This window comes from Dermacentor silvarum, chromosome 2 (assembly GCF_013339745.2).
Source record: "Dermacentor silvarum isolate Dsil-2018 chromosome 2, BIME_Dsil_1.4, whole genome shotgun sequence".
Lineage (NCBI taxonomy): Eukaryota > Metazoa > Arthropoda > Arachnida > Ixodida > Ixodidae > Dermacentor > Dermacentor silvarum.
The window spans coordinates 3,134,207-3,160,451 of NC_051155.1; the positions used below are offsets into that span (position 1 = coordinate 3,134,207).

General features: G+C 50.3%; 1 protein-coding gene across 7 annotated transcripts in view; it reads left to right on the forward strand.

Annotated features, from left to right (window-relative positions):
• Positions 1-26,245, forward strand: part of LOC119441284 (glycosyltransferase-like domain-containing protein 1) — a 168,153-nt gene that overhangs the window by 112,904 nt on the left and 29,004 nt on the right. For 6 of the 7 annotated variants that reach the window (XM_049661118.1, XM_049661117.1, XM_037705909.2 and 3 more), the window contains one exon: positions 5,474-5,544. In XM_049661118.1, coding sequence (XP_049517075.1) covers positions 5,474-5,544 — 71 coding nt within the window. Of the gene's footprint in view, positions 1-5,473; positions 5,545-16,966; positions 17,029-26,245 lie in introns of those variants that run through there. The other variant, XM_049661120.1, reaches the window with a different exon arrangement.

Consider the following 26,245-nt stretch of genomic DNA (forward strand, 5'->3'; position numbering starts at 1 on the left):
AATTTCTCGATTAAGCTTTCTTCATTCTCTTCTTCATAGGAAATTTGGAATTTCTCCAAACCCTTACGTCACGCCTTCAGTCACACGGAAAACCCGCCACAAACATAATTTCACCTTAGCCCCTTACTTTGCTCGAACTAACCAATATAAATATTCGTATTTCCCGCGAACAATCACGGAATGGAATTCATTACCAGAAGATGTGTTTCAAAGTGAAAATTTTGTGAATTCCATTGCCAACATTGTATAAATTGTGTCCTATTCATGTTTTCCATATTCGGCCTGTCTGCTGTTAGTGAATAACCCTGTATTTTATTGACTTGCAGTATTGTTTCTTAGCGTTCCGAATATTCTGTTTTATTTTTGCCCATCCTGCTTGGACGATACTGCAGACCTCCAGTATCGTGTAAATAAATAAAAAAAAAAACTGGGGCTGCGGTTGGCGCATGAAAGTACACGGCGTGAAAGTTCGTGGGCCCAGGGACTCAGATACAGGAAGCAAAGTCATAGACAGGACAAACATTTATCGACCACAGACGGCACCAATTACATTTACGATGAGTTAACAAGACACTGTGGCTATTTGTATAACGGTCCACGCAGTCCACGACTCACACGAGCTATCACAGTGCGTGTCCTTCGGCCATTTCGTAAGATGGTCACTCACAATACTGGTGACGATGGCGGGGGCGTCGGCGCTTGCAGACGCAGCGTTGTTTGTACGAAGAACTCGTGCAGGCGGCCAGCGCACAAGAAGATGTACTGCTCGCGCGACAGCACGGCAGGCCCACGCGGTCAGCAATGCGGCACTGTGGCCACGACCCCAGCAGGTGGTTGTGCCGGACCCTCTCACGTGGCTCGCCCAAACTTCGCACTCCCGACCAAGGCCATCTGGTACCGCTTGGCTCGAACGCTCGTTCACCGCAGGAACAGCACCGACCCGTTCAGCCTGGTCTGCATCTCAGCTCTGGCCGGAACACAGGTTCACCGTGGGACACGCCAGTCTCGTCCCGGCTAGTCTGGTAGCACCGGCTCGGTCCGTGTTGTGCCTCAGGTCGAACCCGTACACGCCCTGGCTAGCCTGGCAGTGCTAGCTCAGCCGTTTGCATTCCGAAGGCCCCGAGCTCCCACGCACGTTCGTCCCGAGCTCGCGCATTCACTTCTTCGTGGCTTCCGTTGGCTTTTTTCAGGTTGCCATATAGTAGTTTCTTACTACACCAGCGAAAAGTTTCACACCAAAAATAGTATTGGTCGATCATGAGAGCAATAAGATGTATATAATATCTAAATATATAAATAGAATGTGCATAGCTGTTCATCACTAATCTTAGACCTCATTAATGTACATTTTTGAACTATATAATGGTATGTTCTATGTATTCTGATTTTGCACTTGCGTCACAAAAATTATGCTCCCTTTCTTTTAGCTGACTTAGTTTTGTTTTACTTACTGTGTTTTACTTACTTTTACTATGTTTGAAGTACTTACATCCCTTATACAGTGTAGACCGCTTATAACGTAAGTCGCCGGAGTCGCGAATATCCGCAATATAAGCGGTACCGCACTATAACTAAAGCAACAATTTTCAAGGCCCGCACATATGCAAAACATGTGCACCGAGCTGCCACGCATATGCGACAGTCGAGGAGTGCGGCTAGAGCGTTTGCATTCAATTTACAGTCGAATTTCGTTAATTCGAACCAAATCACGCGGCGGCGCCTCCGACCGGCATTCCTCCGGCACCGCCATAGAGTAAAAGCTTAGGAGAGACCCCTCAATGTCGCGCGCGAACAGAACAAAACAAAAAAAAAGAAAGAAAAATGTGCCTGAAATTTCACCCTCTCTCAAATGGCAAGGTCGCCAATTCTGCGTTGCACCGGAACATGCGTGTACGCACCGACGTCTCAGCCACGCTACGGTAGCCACTCTTAGAAAGTGGCAGTGAACCCTTCTTTCTCCTTTATGCTTCCTCTACTTTCTAGTCGCATGTTGACCTTGCACGCTGCGGCTACAGCGCAGAGGGAAGCAGTGGCTCTGTCCCAGGCCGGCCAATGAAACTGCCCACACCGGCAAACGGCCGTTTCCAAGAAGGCATTGCCGCTTCCCGATAACGGCAGAAAACGAAACTTTGGGGAGCTGGCGCCGGGCCGGCTAGAGTGGCGGTGCCTGCACGGCGGCGGCGCGCACAATGACAGTCGAAAGTGAGGGAGCTACGAGGGAGGGCGAGGGGAGCCACCGAAGCGGCGGAGTTGCCGAGGCGAAATCCGCTTCCCCGCCGTCCTCCTCCCTCACATTCCACGGTCTCCGCGTGCGCCCTTCGCCGTGTTGTGCCGGTGCCACCCGCTCCCTGAACTTTCGTTTACTGCTGTTATCATGAAGCCAGCGTTGGCCGCGTTGGCAGTTTCGTGGCCCTCACTCGCTATGCGCGCCGTGAGATTTCACGACTCGCACTCAAGATTCTGGTTTCAGCCTCACTGGCTGTTTGTTCGCACCACGTGCCCATCTTCTCCACTTTGTCTCTCTTTCTTCCTCGAAGCACTCCTTGGGGCACCCGTTTAAGGGGAGCGTTTGCTGTCTCCACTGACTTCCGTACTCGCAGGCAGCCGCACTGTAACCGGTATTTCGTTTCCCGCAGCTGCACTATAAGCGATACATGTATACATGGAATGCTATGGGAAAATTAACGGGAGTCTGAAAACACCGCACTATATCCGGTCCTGCACTATAAGCGGTTACGTTATAAATGGTCTATACTGTATTGTTACAGTGGACTTGATGAATAATTATTGTAACACTGTATTGCGTTGTTTCACCTACCTGTCTTATGTATCTTTTACACTGTACTCATGTATGTTCCCTCCCTGCTATGATCTCGTGTGAGATCAGCAGTATTGCTAAATAAATAAAATAAATAAATAATGGATTTGTCGCCATTGCTCAACTAGTGCATTTCTTTAACATCAACGGCCTATAGTTAGAACACATCGGTTTCAAGCTGCCACTCAAGTATACAACGGAAAGACTGAACGAACACGGCGGGGCTAGCTGCACAAAAAAGAGATATCACCGCATATGCGCGAAATATGCTAAAGGGATACCACGAGAGAAAGGTCAAGTGAAAAGGCACCGCAATGTGTGGGAATGAACGTCTACAACTTCACGGACTACAACTTTCATGGAACACGATGCAGATAGCATGTACGCATGCATGATCAAGAGCGTGACGTGCTGTTTACAGCAGAAGAGCAGCTTTTATGGGACACACAAAAGAAAGCTTGAAATGGTTTGCCGCCACTCGTATCGCACCGTCTCGCAAGGCGGAAATGAGTGTTAGAAACTTAGAAGATAACGCCAGAAGTAATGCTACCCAAAGGTGACTATAGCCAGTTTGCTGAGCGAAGTAAAGGTCCTTAAACGCCCGCGTTGCAATCCGTCAAGTCCCCACAAAGATGGCGGCGAGTGCTCATCGCCTCATTTTGTCGTCTGCTAGCCAGAGAACTTCCGGTGAGCAGCCAGGCCAAAATCGTCCTGGCTGGTGCTGGGAGCCAGTGGGTAGCCAGAACCGTCGAACCCGAGTAAAAGGAATGCGCGGCTGAAGTGCGTTGCGCGGTGGCCGGACCAACCCAAGAAAAACGAAGGCACTCTTGACTGGCTCTGGCAGCCTGCAGGTATAGCCAACAGTGGAGAATCAAAGAGGCCCAGTAAGGTCGTCCCATTGTTGTCATACCGCTTTCATCAATCCTTCGGTGTCATTTTATTGATAGCAGTTATATAGACACTCTAGGCGCATTTCTCCGTGAGGTCCCGTATAAAGTCCAAGGGCGATCAAATTATTGCCGTATGCTGTATGTGCGAGTGAAAGTGTGTGAGGGTGAGCCGACAATCGTGGCTCAATGTCACGCACGCTTCCCTCTCTTCAGAGAGGGAAGTGGGAAGGAGGCGCGCAACGCTGTGGAGGGAGGGTACTGAGGGGGGGGATGCGTTCTCTGGGGGGAGGGTAAGGAGGGAGGGGGGGGGGGGCGTTCTGCCATCTGCGGCGGGGACAGACTCTGCCTTGCGCGGCTCAGTTTGCATTGATGCGAGCGTCAGCATGAAGGTCAATTCGCTCGCTGCTGCTTTCGTGCTTACTCACTCCAGCATTTTGACTGCGAGTTTCCGCGGTCATTGAGTGAGATGCATTCATCTTTGCTTGTGCGTGCTTGACACCATGGTTGTTAATTTAGTTAGTATGCCTATGTTTACAAGTTCATATGGCCGATAAAACTATTATCCCTACTTGGTATAGCTGTCCACTAATTTGCTATCACAATTGATGCTTCGCCTTTCGGGCAAAACTGCAACTTTTCTTTATCATTCGGTTGTAATCATCATCAGCATGCCATCATCGTCATTGCGACGTTGTCAGACAGTCGTTACTATTCATCCATTGTCACACCATCGCAGTAGCGCACCCAGGATCTCTGCCAGGGGGGGGTTGACAGTTTGCCAATACCATCTAAATAGCACTAATTTCGATTTCTTTACGAGAAATTGCCAAACAATGCGCTTATTGCGAGTGTGCAGACGATTGTGCGTCTTACATCTTAGTTGCAGTACTCAAATGCGTAAGGAAAGAAAAGGGGTTAAACAAAAGGGGGGGGGGGGTTAGGTCGGCCTCAGGGGGGGGTTACAACCCCCGAATCCCCCCCCCGTGGGTGCGCCACTGCACCATCGTCATTCGTGCTTCGTAATCCGGTTGTCATACTGTCGTGACGCCATCGTCGTTCGTCGTCATCCCATTGTCCTCGTGTCATCGCCATCACACTATCTTCGTTACACCATTGTCATCATTTAAGAGTCGCCATCTCATTGCTGTCATTGTCAAGCCACTATGCTCATGGGCAACACATCGGCAAGGGACTCCCATAGCAAAGTCAGAGGATACCGCAGTATATCGCATGTAGCCGAATAAACAAAAGTATCAGAATGAACTCTACAGATGTTAAATAAACCTGACTTCATAAGTACAGCATGTCGCTACATTTGTCGAATACTAATCGCACTACCATCGGCAGTCATCATGAGATGAGTTCTGTGGTAATTTTTTAGCATTTGTAATTATATTGCCTATGTTTAGAGTAATCACTTTGTGCAGGTGTTGTCCCTTATGTGCGGCAACTATGGGCTCTAATAGAAGCAAGTAGGAGCAACACAGCTTGTATAATGTATGGACTTGTTATGCAAATGACTTTTGTTTTGCTGTGGTTGAAGAATATTTAATTCCAACACATCCAGTCCACACACATACACGTCACTGCCTTCTTGTGTGACCTGTCATCAGCATACAAATGGGAAGGCAGTGCATTCAGTTGTAGATGTTGACAAGCCCATTAAGGATTGCTTGTGACGGTGCCTATTCGTACCTCTTTAAAGCAGTTTGAAAAGTACTACTTTGCACAAAAAGTGGCTGACACTCACCTGAACGATGTGCAGGTTGGAAGCAAGCCTGCTTGGCTGCTACCCACTGTGCCCAAATCGGCTTGTCTACCCGGAGATCTATCCTCGTGAGTACTCTTCCTCTCTTCACATTGATTCGGCACTAAGAACATGAAGCTTCAACCGAATTCATGTTCCTGCTACCATGCCCACTTTATGTAGGTTCATCCACATTTGCCTTTGACTTGGCAAATAAAGACTATGGTGGAAAAGTGCCTTGACTATCTGTTCTTGTGTTACATGTGTGTTAGTCAACAAAGTTGCAGTAGCAGCCTTCCTTGGTCAATTTGAGATATCCAATGCTGATAAAACATTTGATTGGATGTAATGCACATGTTGGAGCCTGTGAAGTGTTTTGTGAAATGCTATACAACTAAATGCAATGCATACAGTTGTGTTTATTTTCAGCCTATGTAATGTTTAAGCAATTTTAATGTTTATGCACTGCATAGATCACAAACTTTAATCTCATGCAATGTTTATTCATTTTTTACAAGCTATGTCAAAATGCAAGCACCAAATATAAGACAGATGTAATGTTGTCAGAAGGCCACGAACAGCTTTAGTTTTTGAAAAGACAATATGGGTTGTGCTTTAAAAGGTTACTGGCCATGAAAGACACAGACCATTACATACAGGAACATGCTTTTTTGACAAGGGCTCAGCTTAAGACACCCTTTTATAGTCTGCATACGAGGATGTAGCTCCTCTCGCAGTCACTGCAGCAAAGATTCGGAAAATACTGCTTTGCCGCATCTACCACAGTGCTGCGATTATGAACGACAAAAGTTGTTGCATCTCTTACAATATAAGGTAGTAGAAAGAATTAATATTCAAATGAGCCTTTTTGTGAAATGTGTGGCGTTAAAGGGCTACAAATCTTTGGTAAGAGTCAACAGCCTCTATAATAAACGAGGACCCGTAGCTCCGCAACACGTCTTTACTATCCCAGGGCTCGCTCCGATACCCTACTTCTTGTTTTCTCTCCCGTGTTTCCCCCCTCCTGGTGCCCCACATCTTTATTTTCAACATTCTCTGGCGGGAAGGGAAGAACAAGGGAGGTAGCGGGTGCCATGCTCCTGGAAGTGGGCGAGAGGTCATTTAGCTGCCTCAAGAATGTACAACTTCTGTATCAGGCGGTTCACCATGTGGCCAGTTGCAAGACACACTGAGCATGCCCTGACCAATCCGTCTCGTGCGGGATGTAGCGATGTCACTCACCCAAGTTTCCAGAACATCGGACAAGTGTTCTCTTCGTGTACAATCGCAACGTCACCGACGCGAATCTGTGATGAAACTTGGTCTGGGTAGTAGTGCGCTGATTGTAGTTGCAAAAATAGGCACGTTTCCATCTTCGCCACAATTCCATGCTGAGACACTTGCGGTATTGAGTGCGTCGTTGCAACTCAGCATGAGTCGATGTCTCTACGGTGGGGCTGCTCTCGGGCATGGCGATGGCTCGTTTCCCAGCAAAAGTGAGCCGGAGTTAAAGCTTGCATCTTGTTGGGGTCATCCTCAAGATACGTTAGCGGTCTGCTGTTACTAACTGCTTCAACCTCGCATAATGTTGTCGTGAAACCCTTTGCGTCCAGGCTGGTGCCTCCTAAGGTCTGTTTCAAAGCGTCCTTAGTGGACCAAATAAGACGCTCCCACCATCTGCCCCACCAGGTAGCGCGTTCTGCAATGAACTTCCACTAAATGTGCGTTGTGGCAGCATATTCTTGCAGCATAGGGACGAACGCTTTGAAGCTCCGCACACAATGACGAAATGTTTGGGCATTGTCCAAGTACACCGTTGTTGGAACACCTCGCCTTGCAACAAACCAGCAAAAAGCAAGGAGCATGGTCGCCACTGCCATACCGGACATAAGCTCGAGCTGGACAGCACGTGTAACGGCACAGGAAAACATCAATATGTAGGCCTTGTTCGAGTCCCCGGCGGTGCGGGCATAAAGGGGCCCACAATAGTCGATGCCGACAACGGAAAATGCTTGAGCTTCTGTTATGAGCTCTGGTGGTAATGGTGCCACAGGGGCAGACCCTACCGTCAACCGCCGCTTTCTACAAGGTAAACATTGGGAAATGACAGTCTTTACAGTTTTCCGTCCCTTTAACACCCAGAATCATTCTCGAAGTTCTGTTAGCGTGAGCTCGACACCGCCATGAAGAGTACGTGCATGTGCTGCTTGAACAATTAGCGCTGTGAACTTGTGTTCGGCAGGCAAAAGGATGAGATGCCGAATATCGGTAATGGCGTTGAGCAGGTTGAGCCGCACTCCCACACGTAATAATCCTTCTTGGTCCAGAAATGGAGCCAAACGAAGGACAGAAGACGTCAATGACAGCCATTTGTGTTCCAGGAGGAATTGAATTTCAGCTCTGAAAGAGTAGTCTTGCACTGCTCGAAGCCAGTAACGCTCGACGTGCTGTAGCTCCCAAGTTGTAAGCGGTCCACTACGAACGTGGCTTCTTTTCAACGTGTTGTTAACAAACTGTTGCACGATAGCGGTAACACGAATAGCCGATGAAGAGAGCTATAATCTTCCGCATGAGCAATTCCATTCCATGAAGGGGTGGTTAATGGACAAATCTCTGTTCCTGGTTCACGCAAGAGTTCAGCGTCGCTTATTTCCTCTAGGCTTTCGTCATGCTTGAAACTTGGGACTTGCCCTGGAGTTTGTGCAGTCTCACACGTGCTCTTTGGACAAAGGAACGACAACACAGTAGCGCAAAAAATCAAAACGGCATTTATTGCACCTTTCGTACACTAATACACACTAGCCGAAGAACATTCACATGGGCGTGCCACAAATCAAGGAAGTCCGACTCACCGCGACCCGATAGCGAGCGAATATGTTCGCCCCATGCTGTGACACCATCGCCTAGTCATTCACGTGTACGGTCACGTGAACGGTGGCACGTTGGAACGATCCGTGTTCATCCATACCGGGGTCCAGACGGTCCCGCGAGGCTAATGTGCAACAGGCACGCGCGAGGCGTTCGTGCGTGTTGGTCGCCGACCCCAAGCCAAAGAGGAAGCGCCTTCGACCTTTGCTCCCAAGTCACCCCGCCGTCCGGTGGCGTTAGCATCGCGACACTCGCGCCATCTCTCGCAATGCGCCGCAACCACTACGACCGCCACCGGCGCTTAGCCACGCGGAGAAGCCGGACCACAGGAGACGCGAGCCATGCTGGGAAAACAACATCAGGGGACGTGTGGACGTCGCGCATCCCCACATCCCCCCAACCTTAAATCACTACACATACTCCGGCGAAACATGTCACACGGTCTGTCAACGCACGCGTCGCGAACAAAAGTTAGTACATGCGACAGTGGACGCGCCGAGGAAATCTCCACACGTTGCAATCCACAACATGCGAACCGACATTGTCTCTGGGGTTCACCGCTGGCGTCTGTTGGTCACAGCACCAGCTCTGCAAATTCGACGGCACGACTCCAGCCCAGGACTCCGGAAACAGCGACGCAGAAGTCGGCACGAGCAAGCGTCGTTCGCGCCGACGCGCCCTGCTGGCAAGAGACGCAGCAGCCGTTAGTGACTGCCGGCTCTTTTCCCAGCCACTGAGGGTTGCGAGCCGGACATAGGCGGCTGCCGAAATTGCTGCGCCGAACTGGCCACAGGCATCCGCATCACCTGGGGTAGCTCGATTGTTGTCCGGGGCAGCAGCGCAGACGATGTGCAGGTGACAGCAAACCAGCCAGGGGTGACTTCGCTCATGCTGCGTACACTCAATGCACTCGACAAACACTAAAGTAGTGCAAGGGAGAGGAATTCGGCATGCGCATCGCCCACGTGGTACGATGTTCACTTCGGCTAGCAAAAAATCAGGCGGCTACTCGGATGCTAAGTTCACGTGAACAAAGCTCGCTTTCTCGAGTCGAATGAGTAATTTCAAATCGTGTGAGACTAACTAGAATGAGGGAAGCAAAAGTGCGACACCTCAACACCACGGTCCACCAGGTTGTGTCCCTCAAAGTGCGACAGGCGGCTTTGTAAAGCCTTAGGCCTAATGCGTTGCTTCAGCATGTCAGAATTCTGTTGCTTCAGCATGTCAGAATTCGATGCCCATTTCCGCAGCTCCATACATGCTCCCACGAGGATGGCGCGCACTTATTTGTACACGGCCCGAGCTTGTTCCGCCATTGACATTCCTATCATAAGGTCATCCATATAGATGGCTTCTTCCAAGAGGGCTGCTGTGACCAGAAAGCTGTTCCAACAACGAAATGTTGTCGAGGAGTGGCGGCGAGCAGGAATGGACTTGAGGCAGCTCCAAACGGAACTCTCATCATCCACCAAGCCACAACCGGCAGGCTACAATCTTTATCTGTTGGGAGCCGTTCAACCCTTCTAATGTAACTGTGCTGTCTCGGAATCGTCCACAAAGTGTCACTGAAATGCGTTGACAACGCAAATGATGCCATGGCTTTGCATTCCTGTACGTCACCAATGACAACTCTTCCGTACCCAGTGCTCCACACTGCAATGTATTCGCAACATTGGTGCGGATGAATGAGCGCTGGCTGCCGCTGTCGAGCATCACACAAACAAGGAGTCGTCGGTCACCGCATTCCACCCAAACGCGACCAGTCTGAAGCAGCACAGACTTGGCTCTTCCGTTGCCCGCTGAAGCCATAGTCACAGTCGGTGAAGTCGGGCCAGACGCAGCACGCTGCTCAGTAGCACAGGGATTAGCGGTTCTTGCGACGGCGCCTGACAGCTCGCAAAGCACCGTCAGGTTTCGGCATTGGCACTTGTTGCATGTGAGGCTGCGAGAGACCCTGCAGAACCGAGTGGCACGATCACGTGTACCGCACTGGTAGCAGCAGTGCGCATTGCGTAGCTTGGCTCGTTTTTCGTCGGCAGAAATGTTGGCCGTGCATTCTGCGATGCTGTGATCTGTGCTATTGCACAAAGGGCAAGAAGGAATGTGTGGCTGCGGGTTTTCTATTGTGGCCTGGGCAGACGTCGATGGAATGGCAGGGGTAGATATTGTCCGTGAACTTATGTCGTCAGGTTCCTTGGCCGAGTGGCGGCCTTGCACCTCGACCTGAATCTTCAAAACCATCCAAATATCTTTCACCTGTCGCGTCCTCGCCTCTGGAGTCATGCACTCAGCTGATGCATCAGCTTCCGATGTGCTCTTCTTTTTCTTTTGGCAGTACAGTATTGCCAAGTCTTCTGGGTGGCACCTCATTAACACGCGATTTAGCACCTCGAGCACGCTCACATGAAATCGCACAGTGTCATGTAACTGCCAAAGCTTTTCCACGTCTCTTTAAGTTTTTACTGCCAAGAGTGCAAGGAGCTTATCGTTGTGCTCGTTGACCTGCAGTTCAGGTCGGCCGAAGCAGTCGCACAGCGTCTTGACAGCTATCTCCTAGTTGCTGTCGGAAAGCCTGATGCCTTTGATTGCTCGTTTTGCAGCTCTGGTCAAGTACGTCAACAAGTACTTGAATTTTTCGATGGGAGGCAACTCAGGGTGTTTTTGGATCGTGGCACTATAGTGGTCCCCGAACTCTTGCCACTGATGCAAATCGCCTGCATACGTGGGCACCTGAAGCCTTGGTAGCGCGACGGATCTATGATGCGATGCGCTGACCTGGTCTTGCGACACAGCAGCAGGCCCGATGCTACCTTGGGTTGGTTCTGTGTGGCGATTCAAACGTCCACTCGATAAAGGGTAACTGAGATGAGAGGACTCTTGCCGCTGATAAAGGACAAACTCTGCATCTGCGATTGCAAACGGGATCTTCTCGTTGTCGTTGTAGTCGGCAGCACTCTCAAACTCGCTGTCAATCGCCTTGTCTGCAATATCGTCAAGGATCTCCTTGTCCTGCTTGCGTAGCTCAGCTTCCTTCGCCTTCAAAAGGCTGACATATATGTTGATCTCTTGCACCTCGGCATCAGGGTTCTGCAGCAGTTCTGTCAGGAACATAATATTCTAAGAGACGCTGGCCCTGATAGTTCCACGCACCTTCCGAAGATATTCTGTCATCGTTGGCGGTCGGCCCAGGTTTCACAGTACCATTAAATAATATAATAAACGAGGACCCATGGCCGTAGCTCCGCAACACGTCGTTACTATCCCAGGGCCCTACTTCTGTTCTCTCCTGTGCTTCCCCCTCCTTGTGCCCCACATTTTCAACAGCTTGCTCTGACTGCACTTGAAGCTGAGCTGATGCAAAGCATTGCTCAACCATCCTTGTATATACAGCAGTATTGTGCTCTGCCACTAGATGGCACTACTGCATCTTCTGTTTTGGTCCTGGTGGAAGCACTGGTCTATTCTGCCAACCAATAGACATCGGGGGATGCATCACAAAAGTAGAGTGGGCTTCAGGAAGAGGTGAAGAACCCTATTGCATGTTCGTGAGAGCGCTGTTTGCCAACGGGCAGGTTTATTTGTCGCAGTCAAAAAGTATTGCAGGACCCCTTTAAAAGTCACATTTCAAATATGTAAGGATAAGGTGCGGTCCCTTCGTTCTGACACTTTGGTTTCTCTCGAAACTCTAGTTATCTCAGAAATAATTCTAAATATTTTTTTCATAAGGGCATGGGTTTCATGTTGTAGTACAGTTGAACCCAATTATAATCATCTCAGATGTATAATGATCTGTCGGTTATAACGACCACATTTCGGTGTATTTACGATTTTCCGACCCTCCTTACGGAAACTGCTCCCAAATATAACGAATATTTTCTAAATCGCCGTACTGCTACAATGAACCCTTTGAACCCAGTCATTGTAAAAAGCGGACACACGAAAAGTGGCAAAGCACGAAAGCACGACTAAACTGGCCGCACGGCAGTGTGTGCACCCTGCTGCAGTCCAACTGCGACGATGATGCGACCTTCAAGATGAGCGAGCGACTGCCTTGCGAGGATTTCAGTAGTTGCGAAGAAGGTCACGCGTGGTCACGCATTTTGAAGGCGTGCTGCATACAGCATACAGTAGAACCTCGGTGATACGAATCTCGCGGGGTCGCGTGAAATATTTTTATCACCCAAATTTCGTATCATCAAAACATACACAAAATCAAGAAAAAATTAATTTATCTTTATTTGAAAGAATTCCTAATAGTGGAATCCCGTTGATACGTTCTTTGCCGCTGCGCTTTCCCGGCTGCTACGTCGCGTTCTTGCGGTCCCGACCTAAATCCTACATTTACTTCCATGTTCCCCTTGATACGTTGCCAATCTGTCATTTTCCTGCATCTTACATTACGTTTGAATGGGGCGGTCACGTAAATTTAGCGGTGCAGCCAGCTTGTATATTGCAACAAGTGACCAGTACATTGCAACAAGCAACTGGCACGTCGCCGATATGGCGCGGCAGCGCTGGCACCATATCACATGGCCGTATCTTGAAAGAGATCTACAATGTGCGCAAAGTGTGCGCCCGTGAGGGCTTCATCTTCAAAACGACCTGCGATGTTGACAAAGTGTGCCCATAGTGCCGGATACCTTAGTATGCACTGTGCTTTTGACGTTGTGATGGTTAGGATCGTCACGTTGCAAGGCGTGTGACGCGAAGAATGTGGAGGAGATGGTGCGTGATTAGGAAACACACGACAATTATATTAGACGACACATAGACACAAAAGGACATCTTAAACTAGATCAGGATTGTTCAAAAACAAGGAAAAAACTGCGCAGTCTCGGGAGGTTGCTGTGGAAGTCCCGAGGGTTGGGAGACTCGTAGAGATGGAACACTCGCAGGTAGAGTGATGTCCGACATGGCCAAGTAGAAGAATCGGCACGGGGCAGGAAAAGGTGGGTGGCTCACAGCTCGATAGACGGCAGCAGGCCGATCTGAGGCCTCTTGCAAGGCGACCACCTGAGGCGCTCTTCGCCTCGATGACGGACGCCGGGTCTCCTGAACCTCGCACGTTGTCGGGATATGGGGGGATGCCAATGGCTTTCTGCCTCGACACACCGAGCCCCGCGGTTGGCGCATGCCTGCGCATCAACCGCGGTCCGGTACAAGCTCGAGGAAACAATAGACGACAACCACGTGTACACTCGGAAAGCATTTATTACGACTGCAACTAACTTCGAGCAGGCCAGCTAGCTATAGTTGACATCACTGAGGGTTCCCTCGAAGAGAATAATACACTAGGTAAAGAAGGGCTTCCGACTTACCAACTGGGAAATACAGGGGGGCCGCGGCGTTTGCCGCGGCAAGAACGCGGTTGACTAACCACGTGCGGAAATACGGGAGCGACGGCGGAGACTTCCGCCGTCGCCGCTTGCTGGGGACCAAAGAGACCCGGGCGATATCAGCGCGATCTCACGTGACCCACCCGGTGGCGCTGATAGCACTTGCGATTCCCGCGCGCCGCCCGCGAAAGGAAAGTTTCCCCTCTCCCAACTCTCCCTGGCACGCATGCTCTTGACGCGACGTTCGCTGCCCGGGCGGCGGTTATGGGACCCGAGGATTCCCACATCCCTCCACCCTTAAATGTTGCCCTACGACGGAGAAATCGCTGGAACGACGGCATTGACAAAGTATCCGGGCAGATGTGATGGTAAACTCCGGCAGGAAATGTCAGAATCCACGTTGATAGGCAGCACAGTCTTGTGTGGCGGCCGCCCAGATATGGCAGCTGTCACAGTGGTTGACGATGACGGGGGCTGAAGATGGCTTGCCCTCAAGGTGCGCGCCGCAATGTCCACCCGGGAACAAGGGAACAGCGGGTCAGGACTTTCTCGAAGCGGCGCGCGCGCCGGCTCGATGAACCTCGCACCGACGCATCCTCGTGGGAGTGTATGATGGTGGGCCTCCCTCATTGTGGCTGCCATGTGCTGCTGCATCGAGCCTTGAACAGGGAGGGGCCGAGACAGCAGGCAGGGACGTGGACCATGGCAGCAATAGCAAGTCCAGGCGGCTTCACTCGTTCTGCAAAGTCGCTCAAATGCACTCCACAAACACTTAGAATTAAGGCGGTAGAGGCCACCGCAGCGTCGGCCGTCTGGCACGATGCTGTACCACCCGTCTACCGCATAGCTTTATGCGGCAACGAGAAAAAAAAAAACAATCCAGTTCGTTTGAATGAAGTTATTCGCTTCGACCGAATTTTTGCGGTCCGATACAGAGCGAAAATGGGCGATGCTCGTATGAACAAAGCGCTCTCTGGTCCCCCGAGATTTCGGTTATTCCGCCCGCAAAATATTGAGTTCATCTGATCAAAATAAGCTTTCTATTTCGAACAAGGTTTATCCGCTCGGCGAGTATAGTAGAACTAGCGAATCCGGTTGCACCCGCTAAATGTCACGGCATGGTCGTCTTCGAACATGCGACCGGCAGCTCCGCAGAGCCTCAGGCCTAATCGCGTCCATGACGGATACCAATGCCACAAAAGACCCATAAAGGGTTCCAATGAGCCACCGCGAGGAGATGCAGGCCTAGCTAAGTGGTCCCCGCTCGCTGCTCAACACGCAGCTTCCGAGCAGACTCCTGGGACTGCGCCCCACTGACGTCCTAGCCAGCGTTTCCGGCGCCCAGCTCCCAGAGCCAAAGATACAGAAAGGAGGCTATTTACATATGTACAGGGAAAATCGACCACCGGGTCGGCTGCTGCACTCACTCGCTTCGGGCGTACTCTTAGGAGAAAACTCGCTGCAAATCTCAGCGTCTACACGAGTTCGGTGACACTAGTGCAGCGTTAACTCGCACTCAAGAAAGCACATGCCCAATCTAGCTAGCAATCACGCCTTCGGTTGAGGCCTAACGCTGGTCCGGACAAAACCTTCAGGCTTCCTCGCATCCGAACCGATCGTCGTCCCGTTTTCCAAGAGCTTGCCCCACGTTGGGAACGCCAAAATGTCGGGATATGGGGGGATACCAATGGCCCTCTGCCTCGACACACCGAGCCCCGCGGTTGGCGCATGCCTGCGCATCAACCGCGGTCCGGTACAAGCTCGAGGAAACAATAGACGACAACTGCGTGTACACTCGGAAAGCGTTTATTACGACTGCAACTAACACTTCGAGCGGGCCAGCTAGCTATAGTTGACATCGCTGAGGGTTCCCTCGAAGAGAATAATACACTAGGTAAAGAAGGGCTTCCGACTTACCAACTGGGGAATACGGGGGGGGCCGCGCAAGAACGCGGTTGACTAACCACGTGCGGGAATACGGGAGCAACGGCGGAGACTTCCGCCGTCACCGCTTGCTGGGGACCAAAGAGACCCGGGCGGTATCAGCGGGATCTCACGTGACCCACCCGGTGGCGCTGATAGCGCTTGCGATTCCCGCGCACCACCCGCGGAAGGAAAGTTTCCCCTCTCCCAACTCTCCCTGGCACGCATGCTCTTGATGCGACGTTCGCTGCCCGGGCGGCGGTTATGGGACCCGAGGATTCCCACAACGTAATGCGGGTTCGAGGTTGCAGCAGGCCGCTCCGAGGTCTCGTGCCATGCAACGACCCCAGGCGTTCTCTGTCCTGAAGACCGGTCTCTGGCCCGGTCAAGTGAGCCTCACTCGTAGATGTGGGTTCCATAGGCCCTGCGGCCCTAGTCATGCCGGCGTACAAACGATCTCTGCGCGAGCCCCTTTTTTCATTTGCTGCACGAGCCTCGCTTGTCTTTCTTTTCCTCTTGTTGAGGACAGCCGCACTGTCGTCTGCTCTTGTGCTCCTTGCTTTGTGAGTACTTTTTCACAGACGTTTAGTTCGCATTGAAGCGAGAGACAACCGCTGCTGCCGCACTTTCTTACTCCAGGGTTTTGACAGCAAACTCCCGCAGTCATCGTGCCAGATGGGTTCGTGTTTACCTGTGCATGCGTGACATTGTGCTTGTTAATTTAGTTAGTGAGCAAATGTTTACAAGTTTATACGGCCGATAAAAATACTATCCTTACTTTGTACAGCTGTCTACTAATTTGCTATCGCAATCGTTGCTAGAGCACTGCACGGGCCGATTTTTACGGCCCGGGCCCGGCCCGGGCCCGTTTTCACATTGGGCGGCCCGCCCGAGCCCGATCAAAACTTTTATGGCGAGACCCGGGCCCGGCCCGGGCCCGGAAAAAATCTACGTTACCCGCCCGGCCCGGCCCGCCACCCCTTTACCTTAAGCCCGAGCCCGGCCCGAGCCCGACTCGAAACCGGCCTGAACCCGGCCCGAGACCGAAAAATACATGTTTTTCAGAGTTGAGAAGCCCGAGAATAACTCGGAGAAAGCCCGAGCCCGGCCCGGGCCCGCGTCAAAAAACCCGAGCCCGGCCCGGGCCCGAGTCAAAAAGCACACGCCGTGCCCGAGCCCGGCCCGAGCCCGTGAAAAAACTCCTCTACCCGGCCCGGCCCGGCCCACGGGCCGGGCCGGGCCCGGGCTTTCGGGTAAGCCCGAGCCCGTGCAGTGCTCTAATCGTTGCCTCGCCTTTCAGTGAAACTGCGACTTTTTTTTTTACGGTCCCTTGAAAAAGTATTAACGGGGCTCTACTATCTGTGTGCGTTTTCTTCTTGCCCAGATCGTCAACGATCACCACCTGGAAGGCGTAAAAGTGCATGCGCGTGATCTCACAAATGTTTTTGCATGCCACTGAACGCCTCAGCACGTCGAGTGCAGGGAGCATTTTGGCCATTGTGGCAGCTGCCGCAGTCGATGGTGATGATGATGATGCCTCAATAAATGGCACAACCCACTGTGGGGGATAGGCCATGAACCGGAGGGTATTATGATAGAAATTTAAAATAAATTAGTTTAGAAATAAATAAGTAATAAAAATTAAAGGAAAATAAATAAATAATTGAAGATGTGAAACGAACCGATAATAAAAGAATTAAGTAGTCTATACCAACTTAGTCAGCCTTACCTAAAAAAATTAAATTATGGGGTTTTACGTGCCAAAACCAGCTCTGATTATGAGGCACGCCGTAGTGGGGGACTCCGGAAATTTGGACCACCTGGGGTTCTTTAACGTGCACCTAAATCTAAGTACACGGGTGTTTTCGCATTTCGCCCCCATCGAAATGCAGCCACCGTGGCCGGGATTCGATCCCGCGACCTCGTGCTCAGCAGCCCAACACCATAGCCACTGAGCAACCGCGGCGGGTAAGCCTTACCTAGATAGGAATATTAATATGAATTTAATAATTAATTAAATACAGTAAAGGATAGACGTAAATTTTGAATAATAATATTAACACTAATATAATTGTGATTTTGTGACATTACTTTTTGAATTTGCTAAATCTATAATTTATTGAAGAATAAATAAATCAATCATGGAAAGATGGGAAAATATTAATAAGGCAATCTTTTTGTGTCACAAAGAAAATTATAAATTGCTCGGCAAACATTCTCGTGGCCATACCCTAACACCGTGGCTCCAAGTGAGATTATAACTGGACTGCTTAAAGGCAGTCCTAGATTGCGAAGTGGGATTTCCAAACATCGTTATCGATGATTAGAAAAACGCCGACACGATAATAAAAAGTGATCGATGGATTCTGGTTCATTGCAGAGGTAGCATAATGTCATCGTTGCTGCAGCGGTCCTCGTCTTCCTTCTCGTTGGTCAAAGCATCAGCTAGACTTTGATGTGGTCCGGTTCTCGTTTGTTCGCGTTCTCGTTCGCGTTGCTCTCGTTTTGCGCAATTGTCCGTGCAGCACCATGTGCATTACGCCTGTTTCAATGATTTGAAAATATATTGTTACAAGCAAGAAAGTCTTGTATAATTTGGGTATGTGCCGCAAGCAGTAGTGGAACATGGGGTACAAGAGGGCAGAAGAAGACATTCGCCTAGTGATATCGGAACCTCGGCTGGCGCTCAAGACCGGTTGTGTCCCAATAAACCCTCTCTTCACCGAGAGTTACCCGTAACAGAGTGGTGGAGGTGCGGGGTACACGACGTCGCCATACTACGGAGTCGCGACCGCTTGAACTTCACCGGACCCACCGTCTAGCCGGTCTCTCGGCGACAACAGTCATAATGCCACAGAACGGAGGAGCAGACCTGGAACCAGTTGCAACCGCGCAAAGGTCAACTCCAGTTGCTCCTGCGCATCATTACATGGAACCACGCTCGTTCGCAGGAAGAGCGGGAGAAGACGTGGACGAGTGGACGTGGACGAGTGGATAACATGGGAACTCTTTGTTGAGGAAATAGGGAAACGTTTTGGTGACACTGATGCCAAAAAGAAACGCGCAGAGAGAACAGTTGCCCAAAGAGCTCAAACTCCAACAGAGACATGCACTACCTATATAGACGTACTCAAGTTGTCCAAAATCATAAATCCGCGGATGTCTGCAAACGACCGAGGCGGACATCTTCTGAAAGGCATAGCAGAAGATGTCTATAATTTTCTGATAGGGAGAGAAGATCTCACGTCCATCTCAGATGTCTTGCGTCACTGCTGTACATTGAGACGTTGAAGACCCGTCGCATTGCGCCCCAATTTGGATGACTGGCAAACGTGACAACTGTCGCCAGTGTCGATACGAGTCCGTCCACCGACCTTGCCTCTACTATCTGGGAAATAGTGCGCGAAGAACTGTGACGACACAATGAACTAGTGTGCAACACAGCTCAACCGCCGGCTACGTACCCAGTGTATCACTCAGCGCCCACAGCACCATGCGCTACTTTGCCACCGTCTGCGTGTGTCATGGACTTCGATGTGGCTGGAATGACGTGGCCACATCTGGAGACGTTTCCGTCAGAGCAGCGGTACGGGCAACGCTTTCACTCCAGCTGTGATGCACAGAGGCAAAAGGCTCCTGTTCAACGTACTGGGGTGCTGTACCCTATTCGACAACCTCTGCCGGCTGAGCGCTTTGAGCGGCATTTCGTCGAGCGTCCTCTGCCCTTGTGCCACAACTGTGGTATCGAGGGCCACATCGCCACGTACTGCAACGTGGCCCCACATCGCCGCCAGCTGCCGAGGTACGACCGATCTACAACATCTGGCCAGCAACACGTTGGCGGTGCATACACATATCCACACGGTATGTCCAACGAGAACCTGGGAACACTGCAAAACCATTCACCAGCCTCCGATCGGAGGTTCTGCCTCTCGCGTAAGCCAGTCATCGTCTCCCCGGCGCTGCTACCCGTCGCCTTCGCTGAAAAACTAGTCAGCGCGGCCGTTGGAGGTGAGGCCGCTGGACAGTCTTCGATTATGACAGAAATACCTCCGCCAATTTGCATGTTTAAAAATAAGGTTTGTGTACGTGTAGACGGCATCTCAACAGTGGCCTCAGTGGACACTGGAGCAACCGTTTCCGCAATGAGTCACGCATTCAAACGCCTGCTAGGACAAAAAGTGCTGTTTTCATGGGACCGTGCCGATGTGTTTTGTGGAGTGAGTGGAGAACTATTGTACCCTGTAGGTGTGTAGGTGTGACATGTCTGCGGACACACAAAGGGCACATTTGTAACACGGCGGGTGTTCCACAAATACGGCCCGAAGGCTCGAAGTCTATAGTAATTTCTCCCATTCGGCAATCGACATTGGCACCACACAGTTCAAGAAAATCGAGGCCCAGAATTACATCACGCGTAGCATTAGGTAAAACTACAAAGTCCGTGTTAAACGTTTCACAACCCAAGCTAACTGCTGCACTAAACACACAGTAGTGCAAACAATCAAAAGGACATTTCTTGCACCTTTCATACACTAATGCACGCTAGCCGAATTACTACCAATAGAACATTCACACAAATCAAGGAAGTCCGACTCACCGCTACCCGATAGCGAGCGAATATGTTCGCCCCATGCTGTGACACCATCGCCTTGTCGTTCACGTGTACAGTCACGCGAACGGTGGCGCGTTCGAACGATCCGTGTTCGTCCATACTGGTGTCCTGCTCTTAGCCTCGCGAGACGGTACCAGTTTTGCTCGGTTCAAGACAACCTTTGTTTCAACCGAAGCGTAGTCCTAGCGTGGATTTTGATCGCTAGTGTCGGCGGCGTCCTTTCTTGAGTGAGGCGACGGTTGCTGTACCGTGTTTGAACTTTTCAAGCATGCGAAGCCTTTTTGCGAGTGTTTTGTTGAAGTACACTCGTCGGTACGAGAGCCATGTGGTCTGCATCCTGGGAGAGCGAGGCCTAGTGCCCGTGGAGCATTGGCAAGCCTGAAGCAAGTGACTACGGAAGCCTCGTGGGAGGTCCGAATTTCTTATGTAAATAACTTCTATCTTTTTTACTTCGGAAGTCGCGGCTCAGGGAGCCAGGTGATCGCGGGCCACGGGTGCCGCTATGGGCTGACTGGTATTGCGGCCTGACCGGCGCTCCGACACCATCTGAGATGGTGGGCGCCGTCAACTCGGACGCTGTGTGCACTGAGCAGGGTAGGACCACCTGCCAGAGCTAACGTTTCCTCACGGCTGCCTGTTGTGCCATGTTGGGTGATGTTTTTTTTTTTTTTTTGATGCCGGTTGTTGTCAGGGTAGCGACGCATTAGGCCTTAGGCTTTACGAAGCCGCCTGTCGCACATGGAGGGACACAAGCTGGTGGACCGTGGTGTTGAGGTTGTCACACTTTGCTTCCCTCATTCTAGTTAGCCTCCCACGAATTGAAATTACTTGTTCGACTCAAGAAAGCAAGCTTTGTTCACGTCAACTTAGCATCTGAAATGCCACCCGAAATTTCGCTAGCCGAATTGAACATCGTACCACTTGGGCGATGCATCGTACCACGTGGGCGATGCGTATGCCGAATTCCTCTCCCTTGCACTACTTTAGTGTTTGTCGAGTGCGTTGAGTGTACGCAGCGTGAGCGGGGTCACGCCTGGTTTGCTGTCACCTGCACATCATCAGCGCTGCTGCCCCAGACTACAATCGAGCTACCCCAGGTGATGCAGATGCCTGTGGCCAGTTCGGCGCAGCGATTTCAGCAGCCGCCTGTGTCCAGCTCACTACCCTCGGTGGCTGGGAAAATAGCCGGAAGTCACCAACGGCTACTGTGGCTCTCGCCAGCAGGGCGCGTTGGCGCGAGCTGACGCTTGGTCATCTTGACTTCAGCGTCGCCATTTCCGGAGCCCTGTGCTGGAGTCATGCCATCGAATCTGCAGAGGTGGTGCTGTGACCAACGGACGCCAGCGGTGAACCCCAGAGACAATGTCGGCTCACATGTTGTGGATAACGTGTGGACATTTCCTTGGTGCGGCCACTGTCACATGTACTAACTTTTGTTCGCGACACGCGCATTGATACACCGTGTGACATGTTCCGCCGGAGTATGTGTAGTGATTTAAGGTTGGGGGGGGGGGGGGAATGCGCGACTCTCACGCGTCCCCTGATGTTGTTTTCTCCGCATAGCCCGCGTCTCCGGTAGTCCGGCTTCTCCGCGTGGCTAAGCGCTGGAGGCGGTCATAGTGGTTGCGGCGCGTTGCGAGAGATGGTGCGAGTGTCGCGATGCTAACGCCACCAAACGGCGGGGTGACTTCGGAGAAAAAGGTCGAAGGCGCTTCTTCTTTGGCTTGGGATCGGCGACCAACACGCACAAACGCTTCGCGCGTGCGCCAGCCCCAGGATCGTCTCGCGAGGCTAAGAGCAGAACACCAGTATGGACGAACACGGATCATTCGAATGCGCCACCGTTCGCGTGACTGTACACGTGAATGACTAGGCGATGGTGTCACAGCATGGGGCGAACATATTCGCTCGCTATCGGGTCGCGGTGAGTCGGACTTCCTTGATTTGTGTGAATGTTCTATTGGTAGTGATTCGGCTAGCGTGCATTAGTGTATGAAAGGTGTAATAAATGCGCTTTTGATTGTTTGCACTACTGTGTTGTCGTTCCTTTGTCCCAAGAGCCCGTGTGAGACCCCACATGCTTCACAAGATATTACGACCGCCGACACCGACACGTCACATATGATCCCGGTGACTTAGCGTGGCTGTGGACACCTACCAGAAAACGTGGGTTGTGCGAAAAACTACTGGTGCACTATGTTGGACCTTACGTTGTGTTCGCTCACCGCTGTGGCCACGCTTCCTCACTCCAGTGTTTTGACAGTGAGTTTCAGCGGTCGTCGAGTGAGATGTGTTTATGTTTGCATGTTTGCTTGGGTGCGCATGACACCATGCCTATTAATTTAGTTTGTAAGCAAATGTTTACAAGCTTAAACGGCTGATAAAACTACTATCCTTACTTCATAAGCTGTCTACTAACTTGCTATAGCAATCGATGCTTTGCCATTGGATAGTTGGTGCTAATACTAGCTGGATAGTTGGTGCTAATACAAGCTGGATAGTTGCTCCTAATACTGGATAGTTGGTGCTAATACTAGCTTGGACCATTAGTGCAGTTCTATAATCAATTAGAATGGGGAACGGCATGATGTTTAGGCTTCGGAAGAGTGGTAGTGTATGTGCAGTATAGTCTGAATTTGTAATAAAGCGTATTGGGGGGGGGGGGGGGGGCTCTTTTCTGGAGTATAAGAACTGGTTCTAGGTATGTGCGGTATGTGTGACCCAGGTAACACATACCTGGGTACAGTAACTTAAATGGTTATGAAATATACTTAAATTAATTATTCGTAATGGTCGGTATGTCAAACATGTTTTGGTATTTGTGCAAGAGAAAACAAGCTTCACTAAGTTTCTTGCTGACTTTGTCGATATGAGGTTTCCAGTTAAAAAATTCATCAAGTATAATGCCTGGGTATTTTATTGAATTATTTAGTGTAAGTGTACGTGAGTGTTCTTGCTGAATTTTGTGCGGTGAATTAAAAACAATATACTTGGTTTTCTGTGTATTTAACGTTAGTAGGGTGGCTAGGATGGGGAAGTGTGAATACCGGCGGCGCTTTCCTGCGGGCGCGTGTGACCCCCTTGCGCACCGATGCCACCAGGGGAAATATGGCGCTACCGCTTGTGGCGCAGTAAGCATAGCCAGGCTAGCCGCGCCGGCCTCGCCTCGCCTCCGTGCCTTCGCCGTCAGTTTTGGTCTCGTCGCCTGTTTTGGGGTGTTTCTCGCGATACATAGCGTCTTGCACAGCATCGTCGTGGCATTTCCAATTGCCATCCAAGTATTATTCACGAGGCCTTTCACGCTAGCTCAATCTGATCACCACCTCTGTTTTTTTTTTGTTTTTTTTTTGCCTTAGGTTTATCATTCGCGACTTTATTAAGGGAACTGCAGTCTTGCTACCACGTCGCATTCATGCCCTCTCAGAAGATGCCGTGCCCACAGTACTTCCGAACTTGCCAAAATACATTAGCAGGACTCAGACGAAAGAAAGAAAAAGAAGAGATGTCTCGCACGCTCCACGGGTGCCAGGTTCCGCACGCAAACCACTCCGGTATAGGCAGTCCCGCATTCTGTGACCCTGTATGCCTGGACTACATATTCGACTCTCTGAGTACAAATAAAGTATTATTATTATTATCTTACAAGAGAAGCGGCGCTTGTCTATTGACAAGACTAAGAATGGGTGCCCACCGGCAGACGTGGAGGCTGCAAATATACAGCTGGATGGAATGCCAATCCAGTCACAGAAGAATTGTTCAGTTTCGAGCTTAAGCGACCTTTGGAACTGTGGTCACTGCAAAAGTTTAAACAAAGCATTGCTCGTTACCGGACTGCAGAGTTTGCAATGAACGAAATGACGCACCTGTTGTGTTAACCAAAATGGTAGTGTTCTTTATTGGTGAAGGACTTGCCATCTGTAGCATCTACTTGGCTGGGCAGCTTCACAAAGAAACCGTTGTGGAATCTAAAGAACAAACAGAAGGGACCTTGGGGGCCTTTTATATCCATCAGAACCATTCTACAAGCTGGTCAATGCCCTTGAAAACAAACTCGCTCGTTTGCATGCCAATTAGCTGTGGCAGAGTTTATGCAGTCGATCAATTGGTGATGTGCCAAAAATTGGTTACCTAGAGCATTCTGCTGCCCTGACAGCATAAGTTGTACATTTTTATTGTGTAACAAGGATTCATTTTTGCTTAAAGGTGTCATTCAGCAGGGCACTGAGAATAAACTAAAAGTTCTGAAATCTTGCGTGTTGTAGATCAAATTTTCCCATAGTTGTTTTCCTCACCTAAATAAACGATTTTATGACCAGATCTGTTGCTGTCTGCAATCATAGGAAATTGCTTATTTGAGCGTCGAAAGGACATGCTATAGCTCTGCAAGCGCTGGCAGGAAGTGGTTTATATGTCGAGAAATAATCTGGTAATGACTGCAGTTTACAGGTAGTACGTACGGCACGCATAGGGTGATTACTGCTGACCTTGAGGATGACGGTCGCATTTTGAGGGAGTCGAAATGCAAGGCACCCGTGTGCTGTAAGGTGTCAGTGTGCGTTAAAGAATCCGAAGTGGTCGAAATTATTCCAGAGCCCCCAGCCCCTATGATCCTGATCCAGAGGGAAAAAAAAACGCGTTCGAATCTATCGACGCAATGCGAACTGGGCCCGTAAAATCTCACAGGAGTAATGATGCGGGTTGATAAAATGTTGATTTCATGAAAAAGACGTATTTTATGACGCTCACAGAAAGCATGCGATACCCGAGGCTGGCGATGCGCTCATTTCGGCTGCGTGCATTCCCGCGCCTCGGTCAACAGTGCCGCCCTGCGGCATCGGTGCGCTGAGGGCTCACGCTTGCATCGCCGGTATTCACACCTCCCCATTCTAGCCACCCTAACGTTAGTTTGTTTGAAGAGAACCATTTGTGGATATTGTTAAGCTCTGAATTCGCACAAATAAAGGTATGGTCTGGAGAGTCTTCGGCACATGTGAGAGCTGTATCGTCAGCATACATAAATATTGAAAAGTTTTTTACTATGCTAGGAAGGTCGTTAATGTACAGTGCAAAAAATATTGGCCCAAGAACTGATCCTTGGGGTATGCCTACAGTTGTTTCAAGGAACTCGGACCTGGTATCGGCTACTTGCACTGCCTGTTTACGGTTTTCTAGATAACTTAAAAAAATTCTAGGCACATTCCATGAAAGCCATAGCATTCTAGTTTGTTTAATAATATGCTGTTGGAGACAGTATCAAAAGCTTTTTTAATGTCAAGAAATATACCTACAACTGTTCTGTTGTTATTTAAGTGGAAGTTAATAAGTTCAGATAAGGACAAGGCGGCTGTATCAGTTCACCTTCCCTTTCTAAACCCACGTTGACAGGGTGTAAGAATTCTTTGGCCTTCTAGGAAAGACATGATTCGTTTGACTATCAGTTTTTCGAATACAATATTTATAGTACTTGGGATGGAGAGAGGACAGTAGTTTTCTGGGATGTTTTATTGCGATAGCAATTATAAGGACACTCAAATGCAGATTTCTGCCGTCGGCGTCACCGTCGCCGTCGCCGTGAGGTTCAGTATGACGTTAATGGAGATGAAATCGTCGCCGCGTGCCGAACGCTGTATGTGCGAGTGAAAGGGCGCGAGGGGCGCGCGCTTTCACGGGGAGTGAATGCACGGGGGAGAACAAACGCGTGTTCTGCGCCGTGCTCGCTTAAGGGCTGCAGAAGTAGGCGTCTCTTTCCTCCTTTACAATCACCATATATGTAGAGCAAACGCGTCTTCTTTTGACGCGCGAGAGGCCGTGGGGGAGGGGGGGGAGGGAGGCGACGTTTAGCTGCGGCACCAAGTGCCTATTTATATCAGAGGCTCCGGCAACAGTCACCAATGCCGCACGCATTTTGAGCGAACGCGGGCAAAACGCCGACGGCGTCGACAGCAGTTCTGCGTGTTGCCGGTGCTGCTGCATGTCCAAGTTTATACAGCTGATAAAGCTAATATTACTCCGTATAGCTCTCTACAAATTTGCTATCGCAATTGATGC